The following is a 21,705-nucleotide window of genomic DNA, read 5'->3' on the forward strand; positions in this document are numbered from 1 at the left end:
TTAAAAGGCTTTCAGCATACATGAATAAGGGAACCTATTAAATGGCATTCAAAAATATAATCTAATTACTTTATATTAACCTAAACCCATGCAGACAAAGTAACTAATACATCCAAAGGCAGTAAAAGGTGACTTACTGATTTGCAGGTCCTTGGTTCCAGCACCAGCGAGAGCTTGTAAATGTCATCTTCAGTATGATAGAGGTCCAGGGACAGCTAGGGGCAAGAAATAGGGAAAGAACAGTAATATTTACTAGACCAGCTCGGATAAGACGGGGATGCTAGTGAAGATACACCTCCCATTGAAACTAAACAGAAGTTTTGCTGCTAAGGATGCCTAGAGAAGTGGTTTAGAGCTGCTGGGAAAGCAGCTTTTCACTGGGGCTCCCGTAACCCACATCGCCGAGCCCACACCTAAACCCGTCCACAGATGTGTTGGATTTGGGGGCTGTCACAGTCCACACCGTGACATGTCGAGTTAGAGGGGCTGCGTGTTGATCTTTGCCGAAGGATTGCAGAGGATCGTCCCTACACAAAACGCTTTCAGCAGCTCTAAGATCATGAGAGATCTCAGAGAAATGGGCCTGTGAGCACACAGACTGCAGGAAAGAAGTTTTAAAAGGGCTCAGTAACACATACATCATCAATACAAACATAATACAAACATAAATACCCTCATAAAAGCTGTTTAAAATTTGGTGAGCTATTTGCAACAGAACACTCGCTTCATTTAGAGTTTGGGGGGGGGTTATTCCACAACCCCCTTTTAGTGTGCTGAAATGGAACATTTTAAAATGTTTAATGCAAACCTGCCTGCCAGCAAATTGCCACAAACAGATTTTAGGCAAATGCTTGACCATTACTGTTCAAAATTCAAGCTATTCTGCCTGGCTAGGTAGACCTTATGATCTGTTTCTATTCATGTACTGACTAAATGGGTGAACAAGTCCAGGCTGTCAGGATTAATAGTTGAGGATGCAATTTGCAGAATTTCTAGAGTTTTACCACAGTTCCTGTTACTACACGAGTTTCTTCTAGAACAGGCAGAGAAAGCCAGAACAGACCACTTTTTCTTACTATAAACATGTGATTTGTCAATCACATGCCATTACTACAGGTCCTTTAATTCTGTCAAGACCCAAAAGGGAAATATCTGTTGCTCTCTAACTCTCCCAATGTAGAAGTTGGTAATGACACCTTAAAAGTCTATTAAACATATGAAGAAAATACTAGGAATAATTCACATTGATTCACATTGTGTTCCAAAGAAATTTCATGATTTCTCTTGGCCTGAAAAGGGGCCAGACTACTGCAGCTCTTCTACAGAGAAGAGACCACGCACCGACGCGCGGAGGTGGAAAGCCTCTTTGGAAAGTGCTGGCCAAGAGCCGAGCACAGATGCAGGCCTGCAAGACCCAGGCCAGGTTTGACCTCGCTGTTGACACAACCAAGGTCTCCTGCCATGAGCAGCAATCCCCGTTACTCCAGTCCAGCTTTGCCTATCCCCAGTCCCCTCTCACTATTTCATGCTGTTTCTTCCACGTGCCCATTCTTTTCCCAGACTAGAGGAGAGAAAAGAAGGGACACAAATACAGTAAAAGTAAAATGAAATTGTTTGGGTTTCTTTTTACTTTGGCAGCTGTGGTCTAGAGCTGATGCAGATGGGCAGTAAACTCCTCCTTGCTCAGTGTGATGGAGGAGAAAAATAATCAGCCCTGTGGCTAACGTCATGCAGTGAGAGGAAGCGACCGTTGCACGTTTCCTGTGCTCCTGGCCCTGCGTTAATTGGCTTTGGAGTAATTGACATGATTTGAAGTCATCATCTACCTTGCAGATCCCCAATTAAGCTAAGATCAAGTTAAAAGACGTTTCACAGCAGGCAGAGACAATTACCACTGTGACACTATAAGTCACTGTAGATGACTGACAGAGAATTATTTTTAAAGAGACTGGAGTGCAGGAGCAGCAACAAACAGGACCAGTGACATATTGTAGAATCGTATCTAGAAATAACCTTCATTCAGGCAGAATTTTGTGTAATGGTAAGACAGAACCAGCGCCCTTTTCCCAAACCTAAGTGCCTAACCTAAAATTAATGCAGATCTACTAATTGCTGCAACTAATATTGTTTTAATATTCTACTTAGCTATTCGGTGATTGTAGTCTTGGGTTCCCTTGTGGTATAAATAACTAGAAATCAGCTAGAGTAAATTATATTTATCAGATCAGCCTGGGACTGACAGCAGAATTCATAGTTTTGAATTTGAAAGGCTTTGCCCTGTTCCTACTAAAGACCACAGTTTTGTTAGTAGAGAAGATGAGCATGGTATGTATTTGGGGATGGAAATAGATTAACATTTACCGAGCAGGTTTGTATCTCCCCTCCATGAGTTATCTGGCCTTTTAATGAGCAGAGGCTGTAAGTGCATTAGGCACAATGTCTAAGCAAAAATGGAGGATAAAGTATTGTCTAGCATAGGAGGTTCAAATACTAGCAAAAATGCACAAGCATGACAACCAAGCAGAAGTTATATAAGCTCTCACCTTGTATTTTACTTACAGTTTTATAGGGACAGAAAAAACATAATAAGGATTTTCCGAGGACAACTTTTACAATGGACGGTAGATTCCATTCTAATTCGATTTTCATTGTTGTCCTATTTTTCCAAGCAGTTTTTTGGAGGTGAGGGAAGGAAATCAAAAAAGCCATGACTATTTTTCAGAAATGGAGCTTGCTGAAGAAAAGTTGAGGAGGGCGACTTTCAGTTTGATTGTTTAGATATTTCTCACTCTCTTCACTAGACTGTACAAATGACTGGTACTTTCCAGGTATTTGCATATAGTCTCAGAACAGGTTAGTTAAATAGCTGTTAAGACCTAAAAATAGTGAGGGGGAAATGGTGGCACCAAATGTGTTCAGACACAGTTAGTGTAAATACACTGCAGAGTAGTAAAAAGATCGACAGCCAATTCCATTCTGCTGAAAGCGAGGAAACATTTCACCACTGGCACTTCTTCATGTTGTGAAATGAAAACAATGTGAAAATACTGCACAGCAGGTAACAAACTCACCTAAACTTGCTTTCCAAATATAAGTTTTCCAATTAAGAAAATGTCAGTAGAGATAGCATTCCTCCCTGTTGCACTGAAAAGCATGTGCTTAGGTTCTCTTTTACATCTTCTGCTTTTTAGCTGCAGGCTTCAGAGGCCCAGGACCAGCACAAAACTGGGTCAGTGAGTCAATGGAGATGGGACAAGTGTGGCCAATAATTCATGAAAGGAGGAAGAACAACACAGACTAAGAAAAAATGTGTGCAAAAAAGTTATTCTATCTTTGCTTAAGCACCTTGGTAGCTGAGCTATGCCACATTCATTTGTCTTGCCCAGATGATTCAGCCTGCTTTACACATGACCAAGTTAAGACTTGCATCACTTAAAGCTCTTTCTCAGCTTTCATGGTCTCCTATGACACACCTGGCACTTGTCTCACTACCCTTCATACAGCACACTCTTGCTTTATTTATGGCATTTTCATTTTAATGCAAAATATTGGCTTGTTTCAGGTAGTTGTTCAAAGTTAAACTTTTGTTAGGAACTGATTTTTATGCTGACCGCGAGATTGGGGGAAGGGTGGGGAGGCGCAAGCTTCTGAGTTTTTCTGCAGACACGAAAAGAAAGAGAGAACCAACTTTACAAAATGCTGATCATTCAGCAACTGCCACTGAAGCCAGAGAGATTCAAGTTCCCCTTTTCCCCATTCAGCCTTTTGGTCTACATGCATGACAGCACCTGAAAAATGCCTGTAAACTCAGGCCCATGTGGCCTGAAGTTTGCTATCACACCACCCCCGCCCCCCGCCGCAGCTTTTAAGCTGTCTTATTTGTAGCTCTTAACACAGAGTCACCCCAAACAGCATTTTTCAAAACCCTTGAAAGAGATCAATCACACTGGAGCAGACAGGCCTCCACCACCAAGGAAAAAAAGGAGCAAATAGCCACATCTCCTCTTAATGCATGAGATGATACCCCTTTTATCTTGTCGTGTGAGTTGTCTCCCTGGCAAACCACTATCCAGCGATATATTTGTCAAGCAAGCACAGGCCAAACTGTTAGTGCTTGCTGAGTGCAGTGCAAGAAGCAGCCTTGTAAGGGATGGAGCCCAGAGAAGAGACTAACACATTGCCCCCAGGGCAAGAAAAAAAAGAGCAAAGCTTGCCCAGATAGAAGTGACTTAATGGGAGAACAGAGGAAGTTAACAAATAGTCGGATGAGCTGATTCACCCACAAAGAAAAAGCACGGTGCACATTTATACACATTAACTAGTTTTGAAGGGGAATTTCTCTTCGTTAGAGATGAGAAAATTTTTATAGAGTTTGTATTAAAGAGGGAGAACATTGCAAAAAACTGAATTATCATTTCTTCAGCCTCTGACAACTGAGGATGACTGGAGCAGCAAGGGAGGCTAAATCTGCTGAAAGACCATTTGCATGCAGCAAGGTCAACTATTTTTAGTCTGCAGTTCTTGTCAGCTTTGGGCTGCAATCCTAGTTTTTCTTCTCCCCTTTCTCTGACCCCAGCCTATAATTTAAAACTTCCTTGCTAACAGAGAGATAGACAGAAATATTTCATCTACTGCGTAAGTTCATTATTACTGTTTAAGAACACTAATAATGTTAACAATGTTAAAAATGTACCGTAATTTATTCATATGGTACAAATAAGGACAAAGTTTACACACGGGAAGAAAATGAGACTATTCATAACATTATGAGATGTACCGAAATCCAGGTCCGGGAGCTTTTTGTAGAAGTTGGGTTTTATCCGTTCCAGGAGTCACTGTATTAAATCAAAAATCCCACACTAACAAACATACTTGACTCACAACTATGCTTCCAGTGGCTGCCTTGAGGGCAGAATTACCTAGGGAAGGTTTTAGGATAACGAGGACTGTCTTCATCACTACTGAAGAGACACCACCCTGTTCATGATTCATGACATGTATCCCAACAACCAAAAAGGAGCAGTGCAAGTTAATTTTAACTCACGATCAGGTCTGCAATCTGCAGCATGCAGTTTCATTTAGCTGCAAGCAGACTGGCTCAACAGTAACTGAAGTCAGCAGAGTTATACTAGGAACGAATACATCATACATCAGAGCATCGTAAGTGAAAAAGTGCCTTTTACCCAACTACTTCTACCAGGAAATGAAATATACTATGAAATATTATATAAAGACAAATAAAATCCCTAACACTATGTGGGAAACAAAAAGAGGAAAACATATATATATATTTATATATAAAAAGGTAGATAAAATAGATCAGCTCAGGCTGATATAATGATGGATATGAACCTGCAAGGTCTTGGAAAAATCTGAAAAACCTGGCTCCTTCTGAAATACAGGTCATCATCCAAAAGAGAGAAGAACACATATGGAAAATGTAAGCAGTGGTTCAGCTTCCATCTCTCACTTCACATTGTCTAATTTCTGTGCTTTTGGGCTCAGTTTCTCATTGCTCAGTTCTCTGAAGTTTGAGGCTCCACTTCCCTATGCTCAAAGCCAACCTTGTAAGATGCCATGAACTTTCAAAAGGGACCAGGAAAGGGAAAGAGTGATAAGCCATGAGCTAGGAAAGCAACTCTCAATCTTTACTAAAACAAAGCAGGAAGATAAATATCTGTCTTTATAGTCCAACACTTCTAATTAGAAAGTTGTTTCAGTGGACAATGATCCCTTTTCCCCACTGCCCCACTAATGATGGTTAGGACTGGTTCCCAGCTTACTATATAAAAAGTACAACTGGAGAAGGTTTTCCTATTCCCCAAACCTTTCCCATTCCCCATTTCAGTGAAGCCACAGGTCCATCCACACCAATAGCAGGTCCAAGCTCAGACTTATGTTCCTCATCCTTTACAGTGCAAAATGCTGTACCTGAGCAGTTCCAGCAAAAATCTATCATAAACTACAACCTCTGCTTAATTTCTAGATAGGCATATCTTTGAGCTTTTAAAAGTAAAATACTTAAAAAAGAAAAAAAAAAGTTCTAAAGTTTCCTCCCACTAGTCCTCTCGTCAAGGCATTCACCTAGAATGAGACAGCCGTGGTCATATCTGACCTGAATGAGGAAAAACAGCAATTTAGCTCCCACCTCCCCAGGGAGTGAATGCTGAGACATTGCCTGTTCTGGATACATCTATTCAAATGCATCCAAATTACTTCCCTGGCTTTGATCCGAAATTTTTTCTGCCATCTAAAAGAGAAAAAAAAACACTGTGGAGAAAAGCTTGGTCTTGAGAAGCTTATGCTATCCAAAACAATAAGCAGAAAAACTGGAAAAATTCTCAAACCTGTCCTTGTTACACACAGACCTTGTCTACTTATAAGTTCATTTAAATAAAGAATTGTAATGTCTTAGAGCAAACAGTTTCTGTTTTGATCTGGGTTAGAGATCTGAAAGACAAAGTTAAAATAACAAGAACAGAAACACCATAAAATGATTACATATAAGAAAGTCCTTTATCCAACATGAGATGTTTCAGACTACTTTTAAACAAGTATGAGGCTTTCTTTTATTTTCTTGCAACATTAACTGTTTTATAACAAACATCATTCTTTTCTTCAGGTTTCACAGGTTCACTCTTAGTTTCAAGATACTATTTTTTGCCCATGAGCTGAAAAAATGTGGTGCTGGGTCAAATACTGGTCCACTTAATATCAGTGCTAAGCAGACTAAATTTCAATAGAAACAAGACTTGGCTTATAGATTCAGGCAGTATGCCTCAGTATATTTAAAAATAAAGAAAAATGTAGTAGTTATTAAAATGGCAGTTGTTGCCTACATAGCAAAAAATGAGAATTACAAGGAATTGCTTCTAGCCCTGTCAGTTAGGGCTTTAAAGGAAAACAATCCCTGCAAAATATTTTGGTTTTGACTAGCTTGAAACAGAGAACTAACCATTGAATTTATTTCCTCAGCAAAACTCTGTGTGTGTGCTAAAATTTTTCAAGTTTGAATAGATTTTTTCAATGTTCTTTGAAATCTCACTATTCTTTGATTTGAAATCAGTCATTCAAATCCATATCTCTAATCTGTATGCGCACATTTCAATCCCTCCAAAATGTAGCCACTATTAAGGGAAAAGGGGAGGGGAAAAAGGAGGGGTGGTGGAAGCTGTTTAACAACATACAAAAATATGTTTATTCAATGGATAGGAAGACTACTGTATTGAATTCAAAGCACAGAAAAGAGAAAACAAAATTACGCACAAGTAAGAATGTCACTTACACAACCACATCAACATCTCATCAGATCTCTGCATAGTAGACATAAGCCTAAAATACTGAGTCAAAACATGAGGTTTACTTCTCTTAACACCCTCCCTTCTGTCATTCTTAAAAAAGTATTTGACACAATCCCTTCTTCTGCTTTGGCATCCAGCCATCACATACTCCACTAATGAAACTCTCTTCAGCTTTATTCATATCTCCTGCGACTTCACTTTTATTTTGTATCCTCTCTCTCTCCTTTTACAAAACTAAGGCAACAAAGTGCATTTATCTTTATAGATATGAACACCCTGTTAACTCCCCATTGACCCCCCAGCTCCCTGCTGACCCCCTGTTCAACTTCTGAATAACTGAAGTGAATTAGAATTTGCACAACACTTACTGTTAGCAGGTTAATTAAATCCATATTAGGCTCTAAATGATGAGAGGCAGTTTGCAGGGAAACCAGTTCACTCAAGGTGATGGAAAGCTGCTGCATTTTCACTATGTTTACTTTGTTGTCATCTATCCAGTCAGGAAAGATGACATGGACCGCAATCAAGTCTTTCAAATGAACTCCTAATATGGGAATTTTGAAGCCAACGCAGTCAGCGAAAGCCTTGCGGTAGTTGCAGTAGTTTCCATTGGAAGAGACCAGCTCCGTCATTTCATTCCAGTCCTACAAAAAGCCGCAGAAGCAAGTGTCTGTGAGAACATTTATACCATTTCGTTAATATGCTTTAAATGAGTACAACTCATGTCAGAGTGCTGGTGATGCTAATTTCCTCCTCAGCACAGGCAATCAAACAGATGATCTCCATGAGCTAATCCTTCTCCACTAGGAGGAATCCTTTTGGGCACCTTGCCATGATCCAAGTGCTGTGCTGGTGAAACACCCGCACTGCAGAACCCAACAGACCTCAAAGAGGAGATGTTCTGTGTAATATGTTTACATTGTGGATTCCACCATACCTTTGTGACTTCTGAAGACAGATGAGAATGAGTTTCTTTCAGGCGAGAAATAGAGCTGTGGCTTAGACCTCCCACAACTGCCATCAGTGTGTTGAAGTTCTGGAGATGAAGGAGCTTCTGCAGGAGAGATTAATCACACAAAACTAAAGATCAAAGGAGTATATTGGGCAGCTCTCCAGTGTCACACAACACAAGCTCAGGCAGACAACCTACCTTTGCCAGCCAACCTATCACCACTAAAACAGAGATGAGTAAACCACGGGACATAAGAGAATAGTTCAGTGTTTCATTTTTTATTAGACTAGCTCCTGTTGAGCAGGCTATTCACCAAGCAAGCAATAAAAAGAGCATCCAGTTCATTTGTTTTCTGCAGTCTCCATCTGAATTACTGCTTTCTACCAGAGGAAAACAATCTACATGTGAGACTCACCTGTGCAACATTGATAAACTTTGTGATTACTTCTGCCCTTTGCTGGGGTGTTGGTTTACTGAGAACCATGAGCTGGACCCATTTGGAGATACCGTTAAATAAAGCAATAGATCTCTCCAAAGTGGGATTGTTCTCTAAGCAGCCGTGGATCACATAGCTTTGGTAGTCTGTAAACTAACAAAAGAAAGGCATTTTCAGTAAAAAATGCATGGTGTAAGAATCAAAGTGAAACTTCTAATATTTTCCCTTTTAAAAAGTCCTCTTGTTTAGAAAGTGACTACTACTCAGATCCTATCAAAAGTCCCTGCTGCATACCAGTTCTTTCTTAAGAGTTTTAAGTTGGTCAAGTAAAATCAAATAAAAACAAAAGAAAAACTTAGTGTTTGCGTGTCAGTTAATACATGGACAAGCACGAGGAACACGATTATTACCTCCATGAAATCAGCTTTCCCACAATTTAGTCAGTACTTACTTTTTAATCTCTGTGTTTTTACTTCATATTCTACTGGCATGATATTTTATGGAAATTCTCTAATGCTACAAGTTATAAGCATGTAGATATAAGAGTTTCCATCCCTTTCCAACAACCTGACCAACCTGACTGAATTAAATCTTGGCACCACTGAAATCTATAGAAGCTTTGTCACTCTTCTTGGGAGCCTAAAGTGCATCCCAAGAGCCATTCTTTTCTCCTTTTTCAAGAAATTTCTGTATTAAAAAGAGTTTAAGTTTTGCTAAATCGTGCTCCTTTTGAGGTTACTGTTCAATCCTTGTGTGTTCATAGATACAGTTTTACATGGGAAAGCTACTGATTTCAGAATTAAATTTCTCTAAATGTCTGGGAAATATTTTTCAATTGTGTTTTCGAAGTGGATTTTCAGAAGATTATAATAAAGCTTTTACTTGTGTAGGGATTTGCTAGTAATCCCAGCCAATCCAGGTTTCTTTGGTCTTCTTAACTGATCAAGAATTGCCTGCCATAGGAGGCCATATGATGGCATATGCACTCATACAGTAGATACTTCTCTCAAAGCTGCAATACACAGTATTTCATTGCTCGTATACTTTTAATTTACTACTCCCCTTTCTCTCTCCTCTTTTTTTTCTTTTTAATATGTAAAACAAAAGACAGAATTCAGACTAACCATCTTTGACAACTGGTGTTACACAGCTTTTAAAAAACCACTTTTATCTGCCCTGAAAAATAAGCAGCATTCATACATTTCTAAACAGATTGTAAGAGTTACACAGATCAGTTGGATTCACTCATGCCTCTGAGTAAATGATAGCTATTTCTCTGTAGCATTTCTCAATTGCTTTCCATATTGGGTCAGAGATACCAGGCTCATTTAGCAACTTTTAGGCTTTGAGGTCTCTCATGAGCATCTCTAGGAAGCAAGGGAGTCACTGCAGGCTGCAACAGAAAGTCTTTGAAGGCCATGGACTGCCAGCTAGCATTGCTCATATAGCCAAAACTGCACCCTGTACTAAATGTGAGATAAATGGGATGGATACCTTACAGCAAGAGCCAGATGCAAAGTATAGAAGTCTTGACATCTGTGAGGCCGTTGCAGGTAATGGGAAGGGAGGAGGGGAGAAAAAAGCAATTTCCTCATACCCTTCTAATATGGGAGTCTTTGGCTGCCACTGTTCTGTGAGACCTGTCTAGCAAAATGGACTCCTCAGCCTGTATGGCTGCCAAGTTTCCCAAGATTTTTAAGAGTGAGACCCTCTCTCCCTCATCCTTTCATTTCTCTTCATCAAAAACCACCCAGATTATCCATCAACGCTAAAAACACACTGCCAACAGCAATAAATTCTGGGACTTTCTTGAGTCAGAGGTGGGAATGATGGAAAGGACAGTGAATGCTGGAAAAACGCAGGAGCAGGCAGAACGGATCAGAAAGTCATTGTGTGTCAGGAGCATCAGATTGATGCAGCAGCAGCAAAGGTAGAAATGCACTGCAAGGAACTAGAGAGTGTGGGAGGGCAGGGGATCACCCAACCCAGGGAGGAGGAGCACAGAGTGGTTGTGCAGTCTCTGTCATTGGAGATTTTCCAGACACATAAGGCCCTGAGGCACCCAGTTTGATCTCAGAGCTGGCTCTGATTTGGGCAGGAGGTTGGACTAGAGACCGCATGAGGTCCCTTGAACCTGGACCTGATGTTAAGTTGGCAAATGAAAAGAGAGTTTCTGAAGAACTGGTTAGGACTGTGAATGGAGACTATAGAAAGACTATACAAAATTCAGTCTTTTCAAAAATTATTCGATGCAAAGACTCCAGTGTTTCCAGAAAACTAATTAACTATTTTTCTCAAGGGGAAAAAAAGCACCTGAAGAACTTGAGCTATATTAGTTTGATCAAAATAATCCCTGTACACGGCTGCAGTAGCTATTAGCAGAAATGCTTGCTCAGAATTTATGCACAAAATTAATTTCTATGATTAAAATGGTCAGTCATGAAAATGATCAAGGAAATGCTAGTCCAGCCACATCTATGGATGTCATATGAAGGATTGTAGAGATTTACTACATTGAAATGTAGAGGGAAAGAAGTTGTAAGTGTTAAACCATACAAACATTCTCTTTAAGGACAGGTTCTTAATTGCACGTGAAAATGTTGTAGGTTTCTTACAGAAATTCTTCTAAAAGATTTATGCTCCAGAAAAGTGAGATGTTCAGCTAGCTCAATGGGCTCCAGATGGTCAAACAGCAAGCAGGCTTTTCCTTTCTTGGAAATCCTTTTTCTCTGTGTAACTCTTCTCATCCAGTCATAGGAAGGACTGCAACAGAAAAATAAGTACAATCTTTAGTTCTGTTTTGGTGCAGCCTACAATTTATACATGTAGTATAAAATTACCAGGAGACAGACCAAGAATTATCTGATCTACGACACCCAGCAGATTCCAAATACTCAGAGTAAGACATCCCGTTCAGGCACATAACGGAGGATAAGAGTTTCAGAGGCACTACTGCAAGTGATACAAAGCAGTAGGTTTCTGCCAGAACCCAAGAACAAAGTATTCTTTTCTGTGGTACAGGAAATGATAATTCAAAAATGTTTAGCAACTACATTTCAAGAAGAACAGGTCACATAAAATTCTGATTAAGAAAAAAGGAGACTTCAATAACATCAAGGATTTATTTTTACTCTGTAGACCCACAGGTCCACGAAATAATGGAACATCAGAAATACAGTCAGCCAAACAGCTAACAAAACAGTAAGATTAAGAGTGTGTATTAAAAGGCAAATCATTTGCTTCCAACCAATAGAATAATCCCTACCCAAATACAGTAATAGCACTTCATAGAGCAGAAAGATGTTTCTAATTTATTATTTTAAAATGAAGATTTAACAGCCAATATGTGATTTCACTGCTATTTTTCTTGCAACCCTCACTGAGATTAATTGTGCTATCCTTCCAGGTCACTATGCAAATCTTTAAATAAAGAAAGATTACTATGCATATGCCACATTTTAAAAGAAAAAACACAATATCACGTGAGATACAAGTTAAAAAGGTAACTTATATTTCAGGGTGCCAAGGAAGTAAGAGTGATTCCTTTTGATGCAAGAAAGCTACACCTGAGAACGCTAAAGATTGTTCAGTTAAATCATAGCAAAGACATACACAGAAAGTTGCTAGAAAAAATAAGTAGGTTACTGATCAGAGAAAGAGAACTCTCAAGCTTCCCTGAGAAAATGCAAGACTTACACAATGTGCCAGTCACTGCATTGCTTGTCATTCTGCACAAAAATTAGTAAGAAAAAATAATATGCATTGCTCAATTTGCATTAGCTTTGCCACAGAGCCAGGAAAATGGTATCTTTCCTATTTTTATTAAAAAATATAGAAAAGAAGAATCTTCTCCTTATTGCAACACAAGCTGAACTGTGTTACTGCAATTAAAATTTCTTATTTATGGTAACTTCAAATTTAGAAGTGAATACAATCTTTCCTGTAACTGCTTATTTATGCTCTCAAGATCAAGATCGTCCTCAATATTTTTGTATTTTTACAAAATTGGAATTCTGTTGTTACAGAGAACAGAAAGAAAGATGTTAAAGCTCATGACATTCTTACATGCTGGAGATATCAATGAGATGGATGTGATCCTCATATCCGAGCTGGCTGGCCACTTCTCGAAACTCTTCAGTCAACTGAATAAGCCCAAGATCCAAGTTAAATTCTGCAGGAAATTCCAAAATCCAGTATCTGAAATCCACAGACAGCAGTTCAGAGATGCCCAGGCATTCAGATATAACAGTCAGTAGCTACATATATATGCTCATATTCATATTTAAATCAATAAGACTGATAAACATTTCCGACTCCCTGGCTTTAGAGCAAAGAGGGTGGATTACCCCGAAATATCACTGCTATAATTATCCACGATGCTGAAGAGAAAGATTCCAGACTTTAAAAATAGATAGTCATGGACCCTGTAAAACAAAGGCTTCATCACCAACTCTGTCAGTAACTGAATCAGTACGCTCAAATAATTCTTAAATATTCCAACTGACGATAAATGATGTCATGCAAAAGCCATTTTATCGTATATTTTCCTTCAGTTAACTTGCCACAGCAGAATGCAGCAGCACTCTTTTGAAACGCCAATTTAAACTGACCCATCAGAAGATGCACATGTGCCCGAACTCATGCTGTGGGGACACCTAAGTGACACTTGCATTCTTGAAAACTTATCCCCTGTTTACATAAGACACTCACTGTGCTCAGGCAATCTTTTTCAATGAAAATCAAAGTGTGGATTTCAATGGATGTTCCACGGTGATAGCCACGAAACAAGAACACTCTTCAGCTATTTAAGGCGGTGGGGGGAAAGGGATATCAGTTCTTTAAATGCCCCTCTTTCTTTCCTTCAGATTGAGATAACTTAGTCCAAAGGAAGGAGGAAAAAGCCTTTGTTTGAGGGAAGTGGATCATACCACATTAGCTTAAAAACTCATGCTTTGTCTTTTACAGAGAAATGTTTCTATGTAAACACAACCCAAAAAGTGAACATTTTCCTATACCAGCAAGGCCAGAGGCAGTTGGTACAAAGATCAGGATACCCTACCTGTAATAGCTTTGGCATCACTAACACCCTCCTGATGTCACAAATTTTGAGGACATTATGTGAACTGAAGCCAACAGCCCAGAGACAACCTTCCTCTGCCACTCTACATCTGGAAATAACGTGGAGGGCTATGGCTCTCCTCAGTACGGCACTGAACTAACCTCACTCTAAGAGGCATCACACTCAAATACTAGGTAAGTCAGAACGCAAGTTTTCAGTGAACTTTTTAGCTGAATGCCGTTAAGCGTCTTAAAGGCTGGATGGTTGTACTTGAACCACTGTTTTCAAAGCACAGAAAACTCCCTCTTCATTCTGACTGGAGACGATGTAAGAAAAAAATCAAGAGTTTCACTCCCATGGTTTAGTTTTAATCTTTAGAAAAAGAAACTATAATGATAGTATTCACAGTAGCATAAAAACAAAACACTAGAGGAAAAAAGCATGCTTACCTCATGAAATAGCAGATTTTTAATCTGAATTCATTGCAGTTCTCCCCACTGGCATCTCTATATGTGGACTAGTTAAAGAAAGCTTTGTGTGTCTTGATTTAGCAATGTTGTTCTTAACCACAGCAGTGTCTAGTGTTTTAAAAGATGGGTGTTATTTTCCCAAGCACTAGACCAACTGAATAAAAACAGTACTAAACTTTTCTTCTAGAGATAATGATAGTATGCTCTCATCTCTCATTCACTTTCAGAGCATCTTAGGCTATACAGACTATTTCTTCGCTGCTATTTCATTTTTTTGTCCTCACAATGATGCCTCTATACTATTCCTGAATATTCTGCTGAATAAAACATACAATATTTATGGTTACAGAAATTTCTAAAAGGCATGAATGACATTTAGGTACTTCACTCACTGAAAGTTCCTAAGAGTCTGATGCCAATCTGCTATCACATATTTGAAAAGATTCCTTGGAAATATTTTTCTATTTCTTCAAAGCTAATTCAAAGTATACCTCAGAAAACTTGTACATATGGACAATGTCCACAACAAACAGCAGAAAGAAGCTCACAGACTTCAAGCTTTGAGGCTGAAAAACCTCATCCCAAAACCTTGTTTGTTGCTGATTAATTGACAGAATTTTTTTTTACATGTAGCCACAGAAATAATCAGCTTTTAACATTCTAATGTCAATTTGCAAGACTTCTTGAAAGGATATGTGGACAGAAGCTTGCCAGCCAGTTCTGTGGAAGGCAGATACCACCTGTGCATTAAGAGAAAAGTTCTTGGCAAATGGCTGGAGCACCGATTTCCTTTGTCATCTGTAAAAAAAAGAAACAGGTGAATTAACTACATTTTTCATGACCAGTGAGGAGCTTTTATCCTTCAAGTGGAGTCAAATACAAAGTATTAAAAGTAAAAATGTTCATTCATTGTCCACCAAATAGGTAGGAAACAAGACCAAAGCACACAAATGCTCTTTTAGTGAAAACTATTGTTACATTGGAGTGCTAGGTACTTAAAGGAAAAAAAAAAAAAAGTTGAGTAGACAACAGGCCATACTGAGAAAAACAGTCCATGGACCCCACTAAGGCAAATGTTATAGAAACTACCAATAATCCAAAGAACATGCAGAAGCAAAATCAGAGGAACTAACTGATTTTAATAGATTTCCATAAACTTTTTTTTTTTTTTTGTAATCCTATAATGCTTGGATCATTTATAACTTGTCTTTACCCTAAATCATGGCAAAAGAAGATATCACAAGAAAAAGAAATTAAAGGCAGTGGTCAGAGGTAGAAGTAACAACAAACCTTCCACCTTCAACAGCGATGGCTGACCCCAAGATACAAGATCAGACTGATCGCAGTAACCACAGTTCATAAAAATTGCATGCTAATTTTAGTCCACCCAAAGTCCACACCCCCCAGTGTGATGATTTATGTACATATGCTTACAATACTTGTTTTATTGCAGTTTTATATCAGCAATTAGATTATTAAAAAGGGGATCTGCCTCAAGGAATTCAGTTTCAAAGGAACATGCCATGTCTGTGCCCAGGGTCTGATCTCCAGCTGCAGTAGAGACTCTTGTGTCTTTGCAAGGTAGCCTCTATAGAAAGAATTAGTTCCTAGCTGCCTGGCTGACCATCACTGTGCCTCAGTATCTTAAATCTTACGTTTGTTTTCTTCTGTTCTAAAAAATAAGTCGATATGCATGTATGAAATAGGAATCACACACAAGAGTTCAGTTGTCAAGAGAGTGTATATGGAAGGAAGAGGCATGATTTCCAATAAATATGAAATATATGGACTCTGCTATGTTTGATTAAGTATTTAGAACAGTTCTTACAGTTGTCTACCAAACTGGATATATGGGGATGTATTAGGCCCAGTAGCAAGATCTAGCCTGTAATCATGTAATCGCTGTCAGCTTTCAGATACTTGTTTCTCTTCGCAAGGGAAAAAAAAAAAAAAAACTAATTAATACTTCATTTAAACCAAAAGCTGACCTGCATTTCAAGAGAATCTAAAAGTAGCTTTGTGAATTAGGCCCCAATTCAAAGCATTTAAGCATACCCATGAACTCAACTGACCTCAGTGTGACATGTCGTGATTAATGATGTTATGGATCAAGGCCTATTTCATCAATTCTTTCCTTCAGACCTGGTATATCACTTTTTAATAAGAGTGAAAAAATTATAAGAGCCTTGAGTCACATTATTGCCAATTATTACATGATGATTTGGAAAACCTTTCAGAGTAAGGACTGGTCAGAAAAACAGCTGTGTAACCACTCAAGACAATGATCAATGCCAGCAATAAATTCCTACTTTTTTTAAAGGTAACTCCTTGAATAATTTAACTAAACACTGCTCTTGATAAAGGCTAGCATTTTGAAATACACTATATCCACTAGTATGCATTATCTGGAGAATAAAAAATTTACTATGCTATACATATGATTAAAATCCTGGCCCATATGACTCTGGGCCAGAATGAACTATGGAAAATTTTACAGAACAGAAATACTGTTTGCCAAGGGAAAGATCAGCTAAATTAGAGAACCGCAGGGGTTACATTATAAGAAATTCATCCTATGATGAATTTCAAGAACAGCAGCAAAGCAGAATATTGAAAAATCCTACCAAACATTTCAATACAAGTGTTCAAAAGCTCATCTAACGTTGCAGCCTTCCCAAGTGTGTTTGACCCCATTGTCCTTTAATCGTTGTCAGAAAATAAGAGGCATTTTCACCAAGCAGCAGATTGCTTCTTCAGCTGCCCTTTATTGTTGGTTGCATTCTTAACTGGACTTCAAGGAAAACCTGGAGAAAGAAAGGACAGGAAATTATAATTATATGACTATACGAAAGCATTATCAGGGTGGAATGTTTACTGGTCAGTTCATCTGTTCTATAAACTGTTTTTCCCCCACACAATGCAGAACACATGAAAGATTGCCGTAAGTTTTCAGTATGGTCCAACTTGTATTTTTAAGTGTTGTTCAATTGTTTGTCCACTAGCACAAAATAAATCCATAGCAAGGGTCATAAAACAGAAACCAGATGGTAAATGAGGGCATGCATGTACAATGACGCACATTTTGTTCAGGCCATTTTATTTACACTTGATAAGTCACATTTTGTTAATAACCTTGCTTTTATGTTTAAAGCACAACAAAAATCTTTTTTTTTTTTTCTAAGGTTACTGGTTCATGGTAGATATCTTTTTACGATAATGTTCTTAATTGGCACAGACCACATAAAACATTTAATGAAGTTCACAGCTAATAATAAACTAGAAAGAAAATTTTCAAAAGACCTTAAGATCTATTCCTACAGTCTTTTGTTTCTTTATGCACCTTCCTACAGTAGCTGAACACTTACAGAAAGCTGAACACTTATGGAAACATTTAAATTGTATCGAATATCTACTCTTCATTTAATTATCAAACATCCACTTACTTGAAAGACAGAGAAAACAGTCTATACAAGTTTTCTGAGCTAGCTGTACAGCTGTACATAAAGAAGACATCAATATTTCATTATCAACCTGTGACTAAGTCCCACTGCCCCAACCCCTAACTGATGCTTGGAATATGGCAAATCAAAAACACCTCCAGCACCTTTTCTAGAATAAAGCCAAGAGGAGAGCTAAGCCAGCCTTTGAAGTGAAGCACCGTAGGAATTTTAGGAAGTTTCTTTTTAGAGGGTGCTGCACATATTACAACTTTTTAACATTGGTCATGCAAAGCACCGACACCCCACATCCCTGCTTTAACCCACCCACAGATGCACAGCTCTTCAAACTGACCATGTCACAGACCTCATCCTGCAAGCTCAGTCCCACTACGACTACTGTCCCTCACCTCTTCCCAAACCGCCCTGATCCTCTCTTAAATGTCACTGCACCAACAAGGCTCTGGCAGCTCTCACCTACCATGAGAGCAGGCATATCCTGCCACAACTCCCACTTCCCCAGGAGAAAACACTGTTTCCTCAGGCCAGGTCTGCATGGCTGAGTGACCACGACCAAGTGTGCTCCCATTGGCACATGTCGGCCCTTATTTTACAGCACTGATGTCTCTTTGTCTCCCAAACCTAGCATCTGCAAACTAGTCAGTGCTGGCGTGTGCTAGCTCCCACCAGCACCTGGGACACGTTCAGGACAATAGTAACCAGTCAGGGACACTGTAGGGCAGAAGAAATTGCATCCCAGTGCCCAGAAAAGCATCCTGCATTGGTTAATTCACTTTAGACACAGCTGCAGAGTCCTGCAGGGCACAGGTTGCTCTAAGCATGCAGCTGGGTTTTGCTTGAGATACCTTCAATATACATAATTCAGCCAAAGATACTCTTCTTTTGAAGGGGGCACCTAGAGCCAGTTCTTTCAGGTTCCATCCAACAGAGTATTAGAAACGACACACTTTGCCCTGAAGTGGAAACCAGGACTCTGTGCTAAATGAGCACAGCTCACTGAGCATGTAGTTTCCAAAAGTCAGTGCACTCAATGTGCAGCAGCAAACATGCATAGAAAGACACAAGCTTTAAACTCTGCCTCTGCAGTGCCTTACTCCAAGCTAGAAGAAAACCCTTTCCCCTACCAAGTTCGATGGTGCAGACCCTCTTCTTGAAGGAACATATATGTTTTTCCAGGAATCAAGTTGAGCTCCTATTTGCAATGAAACAGGGGGAAACTTCTCCTTTCACACAACAAAGCAGGCAGTCAAGAGCACTCACCTCAAAATAGGGGAAGCTGGATTCAGAGCACTCCTTGGCTTCAAACCTATGCTTATCACTGCAGTAGAAATTGTCCTAAGCATTAGCTGTTATGTTAGGCTGGGCAGCCTCAACCCTTCTTCCTAAAACTGTGTCATCATGCAAAAGTGAAAGTTGTCTTGAGGGGACCAGAGAAAAAAATGCTGGGAGATTCATGACTCCAGTACGTTGACTGGGCCACACATGAGCCAGGGTTACTAATAGGTTCAGCCCTTGTTCCCATGTATTTAAAGTACAGAAAGCAGCGCATTTGCTTGGTTTATGTGCTTTGAGGGTTAGCCAGCAACTGAGCAGTATTTTTCAAGACCACAGTTTCGTCCCTTGGCACTTAAATTTTGCTAGAATCCCACTTGGGGCATGTTTGCCTTTTTTGACCATGCCAGTGTCCTTCTCTAAGCTTAAGTTAATGGCTTGATTTTTCATAAAGCCAACTGCAGCTGACTTTGTTTTTTCAAGAGGAGAAAAATAATAGGCAATAAATCCCTCCATAAATTTTATATTTGTTATTTCAAAATACTGTTTTAGTCAACTCTTTAAAAACAGAATTGAGAAAAGATATTACAATTTCTGCCTATCCTTGAAAATTTCTGAGCATGAAACGCAGGAGTGGAAGAGATTTGATCTATCTTTTCAGCTCTGTTAGTATGAACATATTCTATAATATATAACTTAAGATAGCATTGTCACTATCTTCTGCTGTGAACAGTATCAAGGTAGTGATATAGTAATCAACAAGTAATGCTCACCTTAAAAATGCATGGCTCTTTTTTATTATTACTATATGCCAGCTACTCAACTGTTATATACCTTCATCCTGAGGCTAGCAGGATCCACTCCTCACAAACAGCCCATCTGATCAAGAATGGATTTTACACTCATAACGCTTCTAGAGGAAGGATGTATCATTGCCAATTTATGGAGAAAAAACCGGCTGCATTGGCTAGGGCTGTTTATCCACGGCTGGGCCAGAACCTGATGTAACATTTCTTGATCCCAGACCCCAACAACCACAATTGCTAAGCCATTATTTGTGTGATTAAGCACTATTGTTCTATTAAAACAATAAGAGTTTTGTCTATACTGGGCCATGATGGTATCAAATCACAGCACCACTTCTAGAGAGAGATTTTTCAAGTCAGAAAAAAACCCTTAAAAATAGAAATATACTTTGCAGTCCCCTCCCAAGTAGTGGGTCTGATCTCCTGTAACACTTCGTGCCTTCCAGCCCTGTTACTATTCATGGTAAATGAAGACATTCAGCTACTCAAAGAAAACAGAGAGTCACAAGAATTTCAAAATCCCTCTAGTATCATTATGAATGCTTCATAAATGCTTAGTGTTCTTGTTGCTGTTTAGACTTGATATTAGTGCTACTATAAAATGGTATCTCAAATGACTTTTATGTGTCTAAAGAAAAAAAAAAAGGAGAAATTCAATAGATAGGTTAGAGATACAGAAAGAAAAAAAGTGATCAAAGTACAAGGTCCAAAACCAGTGCCAACACAAGACCCTGGACATGAAGAAACAGGAAGAAGTAAAGAGTGGTACTCACCTTCCAAATCAGAGCTAACACTGCTCTAGGTTGTGTTAGAGCACTCAATAGCATTGGGACAGAGGCAGTGTAATAAACAGAGTATGAGATCTAGTTTCCATTTGTGGCATACATAAAAAACGGAAATGAGAATTTGGAGTTACATTTCTAGCAAAACCATTAATACTATTCATGGCTCTGCTCACTGATAAAGATATGTAGTGACACTTAAGATACTATAAATAACCGCTACAGATTATTAACTTCTACCACACGTAAAGAATTAAAAGCTATTGAAATAAACAGATACTATTAAAAGATTGACTGTGATTGCCAAAGGTGCATCAGGGCTTCCAAACTGAGATAAGGGGCAGAATCTCTGTCCCCAGGTGCTGCTAGTGTAACTCTGAGAGGCCACCCAACTGTATCAGGATGAGTCAGGCAGGCTAGGTAAGGAAAACAAGAGCTAACTCAGTAAGATCACATGATTAGTGAGGTGATTGCATACTACAATGAAACTAAAAGAGTATTTTTTTTGCCTTGAGATGGAATTATAAATCTTGTCCAGTTAACTGTGGTTAACAGATGCTATTAAGGACACGGGTGGCATTCATTCCCTCCTGCACCACCTGACTATTCATTCTCAATCCTCTACTGAAACAGCAGACTGCACTGCAAGTCTTGTTAAGCACCAACAACATGCTGGAAAGGGATTTCAGGGGGTCAGTCAAGAATGGGGGGATGCTGAGGCAGCAGCAATACGATCAAGATAGGCCTTAGCACTTCACCAGTACCTACGGCTTTGTCTAAAGGCATCCCCTTAGTTTAGATAATAGATACAATGATAATATTCCTATGGACACAGTCATGTATCAAGTATATCATGCTTTATTTGCTGATATTTCTGCTATGCTACAGCTATGCTATTGCTATTACGCTTCCTAGTCAGGAGGAAAGCAGAAACATCTGCAGTGATGTGCCCAAAGGTTAGAAGTCTGTGAAGGGCAGAACTACAAAGCACAGAATCTGTTTCAAGTCTTGTCCTCACCCTGACCACCACATGCACACAGACAGTTATTTTAAACAGATGGCTTTTCCTTAGTGTCCTTATGCAGTGTAACTGAGTTTTCTGTTCTATATTTTTAAAGTCTTAAGATGGCTCTATTGTGGACTGTCTTGGTATATCTATTTAAAGTGAA

General features: G+C 39.1%; 1 protein-coding gene across 1 annotated transcript in view; it reads right to left on the reverse strand.

The window, feature by feature from the left end:
* RASGRP3 (RAS guanyl releasing protein 3) overlaps positions 1-21,705 on the reverse strand; it is a 69,023-nt gene that overhangs the window by 18,102 nt on the left and 29,216 nt on the right. Inside the window, exons 4-12 of the mRNA XM_062573625.1 lie at positions 16,843-17,022; positions 14,914-15,016; positions 14,198-14,260; positions 12,755-12,886; positions 11,305-11,452; positions 8,669-8,842; positions 8,239-8,355; positions 7,670-7,945; positions 138-215 (exon numbers count right to left, since the gene is read on the reverse strand). Coding sequence (XP_062429609.1) covers positions 138-215; positions 7,670-7,945; positions 8,239-8,355; positions 8,669-8,842; positions 11,305-11,452; positions 12,755-12,886; positions 14,198-14,260; positions 14,914-15,016; positions 16,843-16,912 — 1,161 coding nt within the window. The 5' untranslated portion in view covers positions 16,913-17,022. The remainder of the gene's footprint in view (positions 1-137; positions 216-7,669; positions 7,946-8,238; positions 8,356-8,668; positions 8,843-11,304; positions 11,453-12,754; positions 12,887-14,197; positions 14,261-14,913; positions 15,017-16,842; positions 17,023-21,705) is intronic.

This window comes from Rhea pennata, chromosome 3, assembly GCF_028389875.1.
Source record: "Rhea pennata isolate bPtePen1 chromosome 3, bPtePen1.pri, whole genome shotgun sequence".
Lineage (NCBI taxonomy): Eukaryota > Metazoa > Chordata > Aves > Rheiformes > Rheidae > Rhea > Rhea pennata.